Source organism: Anguilla rostrata, chromosome 2, assembly GCF_018555375.3.
Source record: "Anguilla rostrata isolate EN2019 chromosome 2, ASM1855537v3, whole genome shotgun sequence".
Classification (NCBI taxonomy): domain Eukaryota; kingdom Metazoa; phylum Chordata; class Actinopteri; order Anguilliformes; family Anguillidae; genus Anguilla; species Anguilla rostrata.
Genome location: NC_057934.1, coordinates 14,127,004 through 14,139,300, shown reverse-complemented (window position 1 = coordinate 14,139,300; position 12,297 = coordinate 14,127,004). Strand labels below are relative to the sequence as shown.

The window sequence follows — 12,297 nt, the reverse complement described above, 5'->3', positions numbered from 1 at the left end:
TCTCAGCTTTTGTTAAAGGGTATTTGGTATTTTTATACATTTTGGTTTCATCATGTAGAAATGACTTTTTATATGTAGTTCCAAATTTCAGGGCGCCATAATGTCTGTGACAAATGGCTTCTCAGGTGTTTATGATTAGTCAGGTGTGTTCAATTGTTTCCTGGGTGCATGTATAAGACAGCTTTCAGTATCTAGTCTTGATTTTATGCTATTGATTACCTTTGGAGTCTTCTACCGTTCAACATGAGGACCAGAGTTGTGCCAATGAAGGTCAAGGAAGCCATTATGAGGCTAAGAACCTGCAAAGAAGATGGCCAATTGCTTTAAAATGTCATGGGTTTAAAACAATGTTATTAGTAAATTATTATGATACGTTACTGTATTACTAGGTGTGCAGTGCAGTCTTGATAATGATTTCCACCTAAGACTTGATTGTACTAATCTCATTATGTACACCATGAAACACAAATAGTAAAAAAGTTATCACGTGGTCTGCAACATGAATCCTGGTCTAATCGTAACAGTTTAAGCAACAAAAAGCAATGATGAGTAGTAGTTATCACTTAGTTCATTTAGTTCAGTTTATCATTTAGCTCAGTCCAGTAAGGTTTGTAGGTTTCTGAAGGGACAGAGCCGCGATCACATGGTGCCAGCCCGTGGATGTTACGGCCATGCTCGGCGAGAGGGCGCTTTTTTCAGCGCTCTCAGCCGTCTGAATCCGCTGATAGATGGGCGGACAATAGAGGCGGCCGTCCCCAAGGCTCGGTGTGGGCTTACACTCGGTCCGGGTTCACCTGAAACGCGGCACCTTCAGCCCCCGGGTAAAAACGGCCTCCCTGATATTCCCCCGCATTGTGTAAATTTACAAGGGGGAACCTTGTGCATATTGAATGGCAAACACGCGGGTGCTGACACGTCCTCCAAGTTACAAAGTGCGTGTCATCGCTCACGGAGCGTCACCTGCCACCCCGCCGATCCGTCACCTGTCCCCCGCCGGTCCGTCACCTGCATAGACTCTCAGTACCGGCACATCTCCATGCTGGAATGCTGGATTTTTAAAAAAAATTTTGGAGGGGGAGGGGGACCGATATCGAGTGACATTAAAGGTTGTCATGAGGTCATTCAACTTTTATGAGTGTTGCTGTCCTTATAAGCTGGGAAAAATAATGAGTGATTTGGGAAGATGGGGAAAAAAATGCAGAGCTTAGCTCATTGTGGCAGAGCAGTACTCTGTACACCCCAGCTATATTTTCAGTGTCTGCATTGGCTCAATGCTGGGATTCACTTACTTATTGTGTGTGTGTGTGTTGGTTTGTTTGTTTGTTTGTGTAAAATCACAAGATACAAGATAGATTTAGCTTGTTGCATTGTGTACATTGTTTAGTCACTTACAATATAATGCATCATTATAAAGATATATTACTTGGCAGTTACGATTTATGCAATTGAGATTTTTAGACCTAGATAACCAGTGGGTTATCCTAAAATTGACCGAGTTTGTGATATGAGCTCATGGTGGTATTGCATCTACAGGTGGATAACAGGAGAGACCAGTTTGCATCAGAGAACACTGGGAACAGCTATAAATTCCCACGATAGCTCTTTTGATGGGGGGTGGCGGGGGGAGAGAAAGGTTCCATATCAGATAAGGAGGGCAAGAGGTGAAAGGTAAGAGCAGAGGCACAGCAGAAAGCGGCTCCCTCGGTGAAATGCGAGGTCTGATGTCATAAAGGCGTTTCGCATGACACAGAAAGCCCCTACCGGGGTGTGAGGATTTGGGCGGTGATGTCATCCTCATGGCGGGCCGAGGCGAGCGCGGTTAGACGAGCTCCCGGCCCTTTGTGTGGCTCCTGGGGCCCCGCCCACCATCCCACGTCCCCAGGGGCCCCGCCCACCGCCCCGCGTCCCCAGGGGCCCGGAGCTCTCAGTGGAGCATTCTGAAGAGGTTCCCTCCCTCGGGCACAACGGTTGACACACCACAGCCTGATGGGGATATTGACTGAGGGGATTGTGCTGTATTGTAGCCAAAAGACATAGATCTCACTACAACTTTGGGGGGACAACAAACAGGAATTTTCTTTAGGATTTTGTTTTTTGGTTGGTGGGGAGGCATTTCCTGTTTTTCCAAAGTTGGGGGGGTGGGGGGGTGGGTAGATCTCCATGCTTATAGGCATCGTCATTCTCCAAACCCAGCTTAGCACATGTGTTTGTGACCCTCCCACCTAAAGACTTGATCGTGACCCTTAACCCCCCCCCCAAACACCATTCCCTATTTTCACTCAAAATGTAAATCTGAGGCCTGTTCAACAAGCAGGCAGAGATGTCTGAGTTAAAGTACAGATGTTCACGGATGTGCTGCTTGTTTGGGGGTAGGTACCTAAAGGTCTCAGACAGGGAGGAGGAAGGATTGGGTTAATTAGTACATTTTTCAGCATGTTAACACACTTCACCATGTTCCTGCTCTTATCTCAGATTCCCCCAGACCGCCGTCTCCAGTGTACATAAAATAAAAGCGCAAGGAAAACCATCTTCCTGACACCTAATCCCTCCGTTTTACGCCGGTTGTCTCGACCGCGCCCGTCAAGAAGTCCCTGGAAGGCAGGTTGAGTAGACCATGCCAAATTCCCCTATGCTCTTTCCTTGAATTATTTGTCAGCTTGGGCAGGCCAGGAACCCACCGGGACTGCGTTTGTGTTCTGGTTTTGCGTGTAAGAGAGCTCTTTCAACATTGCTGTTCTTGTTGTTTGTGTTCGGCGTTGGGGAATACAGTTGAAGCGGTAAAGAGAAAATCCCTCAGACTGATGGAACAGATGCTGTCAAGGGGGTGGCCGCAATAATCTCTGTGGCTCATGCTCTGGCTCCTATTCACCCATACCCCCCCCCCCCCCAGAAAAATCCCCAAAATACAGGACCACATTCTCTTCTTTCACCTCATAAATTCATTACAAAATAATTATATGTGTTGATTCAAAATGCAAACAGCCTAAATCAAGTTACTTTTCATGTCAAAGTGTGACAGTTTATCTGTATGCACCATGAACAGTGAATATTGTGATGCTCATTTTGACGAGAGCTCTCAGCTCCATCCTGTGTGTTTCCCAAGTCACATAAGTGTTAGTCTCGAGCTGGCTGGGTTTAGAGCTGTTATCAGCTTGTCCTTATAAACGGCAAATATTTGGTATGCATTTATTATGTTAAGAATTTTCAAGTGCTTTTCTACAAGTTTAACTTTTCCCTGGAAATTTGATAGAAAATAATAAAGGTAGTGTTAACAGTGTTTCAGAATGTCAGATGAGATTACAAAATGGGGGTAAGAGCACTCTAAGATGTTTTGAAATTATACTTTGTTGCATTTCAACTAGAAACCATAATCATAATATTCTGCCGCAAAATTTAAAAAAAACAGAGTACTTAAAGTATAAATCTAGGTAAATTTAGATGGTCTAAATGGACTGTTCTTGTCATTCTGTATTTTTGTTCTTATGTTATAAATTATAGGGTGAATTGAGAACAGGTTGAGAACTTGTTGCTTTTGAAGTTACAGATAAACCTTGTGTATGAAAGCATCATTGCAGTACTCTTAAAAATGGACTTAGTCTTTCATTATCTTATGTCAGTATTGAGGCTGGCTGTCCCAGTTATTCCAATTGACGATATGATGAAAATTGCCACAGCATTTGCAGTACACTTAGTCTGGCTGTCAGTTCAGGCTGTATATTGCAACTTATGTGGCTGTTGAAGCATTTTTAAAGGAGACCAATTGAGATTTTTAGTAGATTCTGAAAAATGTAGATGTATTTCCCTACATCAGATGTTATATTTGAAATATGTTTCATTTCTAAGACAGATTAAAGTAGTAGAAGACTTTTTTTTTTCCATTCACGATAACTGTTTTCAGTTTTCATCTTGTTTTTCGGTTCATATTGTTTCATTTAGTTTTTCATTTTCTTTGTACTTTGTCATTTCCATTCTGTGTTTTATCTGTAGAATGGTTTTGACATTATCATATTGATTTAAAATATAATCCACTTGCTAATGTGCAATCAGTATTTCAGGCAATTATCAATAATCTGTAATCAAATTATAGATGCTAAAGTACTGTCATGTGGGCGAAACCACAGCTCAGCCAGTAAATGCATGCCTAGCCAAATGTGACTGGGATAGCTAGGTGTTCCAAATGGAGTATTTCCTTCTGGGACATGGAAACATATACAGTGTTTAAGGAAATCTGTAAATGAAGAACAGGATTTGGGCTGATTCCTCTTCAACAGAAACTGCCAGGGGTGGTATTTCGCCCTGACAAAAGGCAGTGCAAGTACGACTTGTGGCCACAGTAATTCTGTCTCTGATCATACCTGGCAACCACGGTTATAAAGTATCTTTGTCCAGACAAGAATGCCCCCTGATTACGGAAGGAATATAAACTCCTGACAGGTTCCAAGTCCTGAATGCTATTTAAAGAGGAATTCAGCACAACAAGCTAGAACAAGGGGAAGGGAGAAGTTTGTCTGGAGTCGGCGATGCAGTGCATCTTGCTGGGAAACTGATGACAGGAAGCAAGGCCAGTGTAAAAGGAGAGCAGCAATGACTTTCTTACCGTGCTTTTCTGGCGAAGGGGGTCACACTTCCTGGCTAGTTCAGCAGATGTGTGCGCAGTGTCACGGTGCTATTTATCAGTGTCGGGCTTGGTCGTCAGTCGACCGCAGAAATCCAGAATAGCATATTCTATAGTGAGCTGTTTTATTATTACCATTCCCAAGAAGAGCAAGTGCTGGGCAGTTTAAAGAAATACTCTAAACTGATGTACAAAAAGGCTTTGTGGTTTTGTTTCCTTCCTTTGACTGCAATGACACAAACTAGCACTTTGTTCTATCTCCATTGCCTTTACACAAAAGGAAGCAATGTCGCTATGATTTATGATAAATGTATAAAAGCACATCAAGTGCATGGACAGTCAGGTAGTAAATAACATGCACATGTGTGGCTTTGAATCATATTTTTGAGTTGGGAACTTGGAGTGTGGTAGTACTTGCATGTGAACTAAATGAATGCAATCTATCATTTCCTTCATTTTCTTTGACTTAAAAAAAAAACACAAAGAAGGATGCAGCATGTGATCAATGTGCATGTGTCCTAAGTTGGTGCTCCGACGGTTTTGAACATATTTTTCTCTTTGTGAGCGGAGACAAAAGTTAAGTCTTTTATAAAGCATACCAGTGCATGCATAGCACATCTCTTTATGTGGCAGACATGAAAGTAATTTGAGAAAGAAACCAAATAGTCTTGTCACACTGTCTTCCATGTCTTACACTCCCTTAGGTCAAAACTTATGAGGGCCAAAATAGTGCCTCAGATGCTACCTCCACTTTATTATGACACCCCCACCCCCAACTGAAGAACTGTCGAACTTACCTCCACCCCGACTTTCCACCTTTCTGAATCTTCTAGAACACTTTTCCTTACCTGAACTACATCCACGAAAGTAGTATGAATGCCTTTTTGTTGAAACTGTAAATTATCCCCCCCGTCCACTCCAAAATGCGCAAAACAAAGGAAAAAAATTGAGCGCTAATATCAAATGAACCCAGAAGATAAATAATACAGGGTGTTTTTCGGAATTAAATACATTATGCGGCAACAGCAGACCCTCTGGGCTAAAATATTGTTTTCTTCCTTGAAAGTCACACTTTTTTTTTCATACAGCACTACAGCTACAGGGATGTCTAAATGGGAGAAACTAGGCACTGCTTCCCCTGAAGGCAGACCATTTGATGGCGCTTCAGGAGTATGATTTATGGTAGTAGCATTCTGCTACACACAAACAGGCAATGCTGTTCTTCTTAGGGCCATTTTCACGCCAGGTTCATTAATAAAGATCCGATTTTGAATTCACTTAATGTCTCGCTGAGACGCTGCCATGTTGGCTTGCGTTGTTTCACGCTACAACGTTCTTCAGAAATGTAATTTTCTGTGGCTCTAGATTAAGTTTTCATGAACCGATATCAGTACCTAAATTGTAGTGGATTGATTGTGTATTTTATTTGGCATCTTAGAAGATTGTTTTGATAGAGTTGGTATGTTGAAAAGATTTTTTTCTGATTGTTTATATTGTGTTAATATGAGCTATTTTTTTTGTCCATGGCAATAGCTGCAACCACAGGCTCTGCAGTAATGGAAAAGCACTAACGCAGGGTTTTCAGGGGAAAATACAAGTACAGGGTGCCCGGTATATAATTGCTATATAATTTAAATGTAGTTGCACAAATGACTAAATTGGTTTGTACACACTGCACCACAAACTGGCCAATGATCATTATTTACCCACACTTTCCAGGCAGTTTTTTTATTTTTTATTTTATTTAAAGTACCTGGTAGTTATTCCCTCCATTAGTCCACATTCACGTATTTTGATGAAAAATAAATAATTCAGTTGAAGGCATGAGTACATCTGTGTCCAATAGCGTGAAAGTGATTTCACTCTCTTGCCAAACCACAAGGAACCCATAAATCCATTATATGAATTGTAATAATACGAGTATGAATACCTGGCAGTGTGAATTAAAACAGGCTGTTAAGGAGATATCCCGAAATATGATTTGCCGTGTCTGACGCCGTATAAGCAGCTCTTTGATTGCATAGTGCCTGATTGACAAGTGTGGTTGTACAGAGAGTTCCTCAAGAGATCGTGAAGTGTGTCTGTGCGTGTGCGTGTGTGTGTGTGTGTGTGTTGGGCGGTGGGGGATGAAAAATGAAAGTTACTAGCAGAAAGTTATTGTCCTAAACTTTTATGAAGATTCATGCAACCAGAGGTGGCTTTTGGTATTGTAATAACAGATGTCAACTGATAGCCACATTTTTTGATTTGTGTGTCTAAAAGCATGCGTGTGTGTGTGAGGGAGACAGAGAGAGAGAGAGAGAGAGAGAGAGAGAGAGAAATTGCACCCGCTATTGTTTCGCGTAATTAGTTTAGCAGATTGAATGTGCGGGTGTCGGTGAAGTGTGGTGAACGCGAGGCGCGGTATCACACAGCTTACGGTGTAAGGGCCCGGGGGATGCAGTCTTCCCCAATCACACAGCCGCGTAGCTCACCACCTCTTCACTATTAAAATAATCACGTACAATTACGGACAGAAAAGAAGGGGGAGAAAATCCTGCAGCGAGTATTTTTCTCCACCTCTGATGCTTATCTGGCTTTTGATGTTTTTGTGTGGAAATAAAAGGCCTTTTGGCCGTCCGCGATGACCCAGACAATGGTCTTCGGCTGCAGCCACTATTAACTCAGAGGACCTGACAGTTTATTGAATGCCGGAGATGAAAGAAAAAGAACAAATAATTTAGAAAAATTGACCACCTCCAAAAATGAAGAAAACAAGAACTGCAAAAAAGGCATCGAAATATACTTTAATCTTCCTCCGCCCGAATGCAAGGAAAATAAGAAATGCCATTAAATTGTCCTTTGAAATGGATGCGGTCCAATTACGCGAGTGTCCAAATCTCATTAATGGACCCATTGTCAAGGCGAGTAAACAGGAACAGCAGTACGCAATACAGGTGTAGGGTGTGATAAGTGTGTTATTCAGACTCATTTGAGAGATGAAAGAATGAGAGCAATTAAAGTTAAGTCTCTCTCTCACTCTCTCTTTCTCTGTCTATATATATATATATATATATTTATATATAGATATATAGATATATATGAACGTATGAGGCTGAAGAGGCCAGTTGCAGGTGAAAGAAAAAGATTGAAAGCTCAAATTGAATTTCTGTTTGCTGTCAGATTGAGTACAAGCAGAGCTCTCTCTCTCTCTCCTCTCTCTGGGAGGGGAGAAATGAGCGAGCCCGACCACAGAGATGAAAGCCCAAAGTGTGATTAGACTCAGCGACAGTCATTTTAATCAGAAGAGGTGTTTGGCTACACCAGCCGTGCTTCATGTAAGTTAGGCTAAACAGGCTTACGAGGGGCTGCTGTCACTGCGCCGCATAGATGAGCTTCTTCCTCATTATTAATGAATGTGGCTCCAAGTCTCTGCTGCGCCTCTTTGAGTGCGAGAGATGTTCTGCCTTCTTTCGAATTGGCACAGTCGGCGCCTAGTTTCATCCATCTTTACGGTCCTTTTACTTTAAGGAAATATGCTACGCATGTCGTCCTTATCAAACCTGTGTTTCTAATTGAACCTGTGTTTTGTAGATGACCAATGATCCAGGTATGCACTTTTGTATGTCGCTTTGGATAAAAGCGTCTACGGAATAAATGTAATGTAATGTAACAGTGAAGGATACTACAGAGATGGACGCATGAATCTGCTTAGTAGTCACTGTGCATGGGCTTGTCCAGACCAGGTAAAAGCATTAAAAGCTACAGACTAGTTTTCCCAGAAGCCTTTGCCTGACACGTGGAGGCAGTGTTCTATATGGAAGGTAAAGACCTGCCGCGGAGGCCCTCCCTGATGCCCGCCTCAGGTCCGCGCCAAGCTCGTATCGATCTGCGGCGCGCGGGACGCGGACTTCCTGCGCCGGCCGCGGCGACAGCTTGCGTAGGTAAAGGGCAAAGGTCAAAGCCCCGAGAGCCCGCAGAGGTCCAGACTGAGGTCAGGAGGTCTCAGTCAGTGTTAGGACCCCGCTGACCCCCCCGGCGGGGTCCCCTAACAGAACCAGAACCTCACCTTCACCTCCACGCTCGTGGAAACGGGGGGGTTGCGTAGACCTCTGAGTCAATCTGGGAGGGGAAGAAAACAACAAAACGAACAGCCATATATTTAGGTGTTCAGATTTTATTTAAAATCTGCACACATATTAAATGGAGGTGCTCAAACATACAGAGAACGTGCTGATTTTATATGTTGATTTGTCAAACAGGAAGCGATGGATGTTAAATATATGTGAAAAACATGGCAGCTGAGTCGAAGGCTGTGTTAGAGGTAGGTTTGAAAAGGTTAAATGTCAGAGACAGTATTTTCTGGGACTTCCAAACCTTTACAATTAAAATGTCCAAGGACTTTTTACTTTGCATACGTGTGGCCCATCCAACAAATTATTAATAAGTTTCAAATTAAACAGCATATATTCAAAGACTAACTTATATCCAGAAGATTTTGGAAATGGATATTGCGTCTTGATTAGTCTGCTCATTTTCTTGTTTAGTTAACCCTTTGTCTGCTTGGTTGAGAGTGATAGTCTGGGTTCTCATTAATGAAAGCTCATTTCTCCCACCCCCCCGGGGTAAAACACAACGAGGCTCTCGGTCAGACCTGTCAGCTCTCGCGCGCGAGAGAGGAGCCGGGCCGAGGAGGAGGAGGAGGAGGAGGAAGTGGCGTGTGATATTGAGACCGTAGACGCCGCATTCCTCACCTTTCGCCGTTTGAGATTTATGTCGGAAACGCAGCCCGCGCGAGGAAGGGAAGAGACACATTACCCCCGGCGATGCGCTCCCTGTCAGGAGGAGGAGCTTAATGGATAGGAGTCCGAGCAGAACGCCGTAAAGCTCGTTTGACACCGACCATTTTGTGAATGCCTTGTAGTGTTCTCTGCAGCACTGTTAGCCATAAGTCGTAATGGTGTGTCGAAGGAGCCGGTATTTGTGTGTGCGTCTCTATATAAATATATATATTTATATATATAATTTACCTCATTATTTTATACAAATATGATTAACTTGTAATGCACTTTACACCCATTTACCTTGTCGGCAGTCCTACTGAAGAGAGCTTGCGCTTGACTGACTGTGATTTACAACTCATTTCAGCCTGCAGTTCCATTTACCCTGCTTTTCAATTTACCGTATAATGATGCCATTAGAAAAGAAATACATCTGGAAGTTCATTTGGGGGCACCTATTCCATTTTATCTTATTATTTTTTTGTGTGGATATAAATGCAACAGGTTTTGAGAGAGTGGCAGTATGCATAGCCAATGCCTTTTTTGAATGTAAAAAATGTATATATACATTTTCTTTATATCAGTACATTTGTTTAATATTTTAATATTTATATTTAGAATTCAACACTACAATAAAATAATTTTAATAGTTTGAAATGGCGCAGTTTTATAGCTTATTCCCTGTAGTTGAGCAGATATGACTGTAGCATTATATTACATTACAGGCATTTATCAGACGTTCTTATCCAGAGCGACTTATGCAACTTTTTTTACATAGCGTTTACATTGTATCCAATTATACAGCTGAATATATACTGAAGCAATGGGTACCTTGCTCAAGGGTACAATGGCAGTGACCTACCGGGGAATCGAACCTGTGAGCTTTAGGTTACAAGACCAACTCCTTACCCATTATATTACACATAGCGGTACTGCTACCCCCGGGGCAGTCCTGGCACTGGGGCGGCACGGCGACCTCTCACCCCGGCTTTCCCCCTCCTCGCGCAGGTGACGGTGAAGATGTACAAGCGCGGCGGGCAGGCGTGGCTGGGGAAGCCCCTGAGCGGCACCGCCACCATCCCCTCCAGCGCCCACGTGATGTTCCAGGTCAGCGGCGAGGACTCGGACTCCCGGATCCCCGCCACCCGCATCCACACCATCACCCTCAGCATATGACCTTCCCCCTCCCCCGGCGCCGCGCCACCCGGCCCAGCCCACCCCCGACGCAGTGCTGCCTCACGCCCCCCCCCCGCACTGGCCTCACCCCCTCCACTCATACTGTTAATGAGAGGATGGCTGGCTGCTGGATGAGTTTGAGATGCTAGGCGAATGCTAACACTTCGCGTTTATTCTAAAGGTTGGTTTGTGTAAATATAGAATTTTGTGTGTCGTTTTGGTCTTTCTTTTTTTTTGTACGCTGATCCGATCAAAGTTAAAGCAGGCCGTTTTCTATTTTATAAATTCAGTCCGCATCCTGCAAGCGGTCTACTCATCAGAAGTGAAAACTGCTCAAATGAATGTAATAGGTATAAAAGGTTTTAAATTATTTAAAATTCATATGCTATGTATAAATATGCACATAACCAGAATGCCCCTACCTCAAAAACCGCCGCATAAAATTCCCACAATTCCACTGCCTGCTCGCCCCTTTAGTGGCCTTTAATCCTCGCTGACAATATTATGTTAATGCACCTTTTTCCAGTAATTAGTGTGATTAATTTTCTCTTGTTTTGAATGACAATTACAGTGCCTGCCAACACTTTAAAGTACTCATTAATTGCCAATTTAATCAGCACGCTAGTCTGTTTCGCCGAGGCACAGTCCTGTCATGTTTAATGTTATAATTGGGGGTGATTAAAAAATGTGTGGCCTTTACCATGAGAAGAGGTGTAAAACGTATTACCAATATTGTTTTAATGGTTCGGTGATTCATCATCTGCTCGTGGGGAGTTATGCTTTTAGTGCTTCGTAAATATGTTCCACCGCGGTAATCGGGAGAGGATAACTTGTTTAAGAGTTCACATATGCTCAAAGAGCACCATTCATTTTTACTAGATTTGTGTTTTATGGCGTTTTTAGTTCTCTACACTGCTCTGTGCGATTCTCGGTAAGAGAGCTGCATTAACATCTTACAACTCCATTTGTCATGGCTGGGATTGACTCAAATGAAGTTACTGCTACTTCCATCGGAACATCAGTGCCTTAAGCTAAGCTCGGGGGGGAGAAGGGCTCTCTCTGTATCCTCATCTGATCTCTGTAAGCAGCACCTCTCCACCTGAAAGCAAATTAGGTTTCTGCGGCAGCTCTCTCACTGGAATTGTCTGTTTACAAAATTCGCTTAGGGAAAATGGCCGCCAGTGAACAGATTTGGTGGTGATCTCAGGCAACGTTTCTGCACGTGCTCTGCCTAGTTGTCAGAGAGAATACACATTTTTTTACTGTATTTTTCAGCTTTTATTTACCCATACATAAGAGAAGCAATATGTATACAACCCTTAATGACAGTCTCAGGAAAAATACAGTTATGTACTCATGTGGTTGTTGGGTGGTCCCACAGCTATAACATATTACTTAATGTACTGTACATATGTAATTCTGTTGGCACTAGATTTTTGTTAATGTTCAGTTCCACTGTTTGTTGAATGGATGATGTACTGTAGTTTTGGTTTGGCAGTAAATGTACGTTACAGGAAAGAATTTGCATCACTGAAAAACACACACACACACACACACAAATATAATGTCACTGTCACATCTACCTGATTCTGAGACACTGTCACCACTGTTTACAAAGCCTCACTTTCTGCGAATGTATTTCCAAAGTCTCTAAACCGTTTGCCTTCTGGAACTTACTCTTCTTCAGAGGGTTCCTTGAAAAGACTCGTAGCACTGGTCCAGATTCATCTGAGGTTTTCTCCAATG

General features: G+C 42.8%; 1 protein-coding gene across 4 annotated transcripts in view; it reads left to right on the top strand.

Annotated features, from left to right (window-relative positions):
- si:zfos-911d5.4 (uncharacterized) overlaps positions 1–10,582 on the top strand; it is a 32,178-nt gene extending 21,596 nt beyond the window's left edge. For all 4 annotated transcript variants that reach the window (XM_064320686.1, XM_064320688.1, XM_064320689.1 and 1 more), the window contains exon 7: positions 10,384–10,582. In XM_064320686.1, coding sequence (XP_064176756.1) covers positions 10,384–10,551 — 168 coding nt within the window. In that variant the 3' untranslated portion in view covers positions 10,552–10,582. The remainder of the gene's footprint in view (positions 1–10,383) is intronic.
- Positions 10,583–12,297: the final 1,715 nt, after the last annotated feature.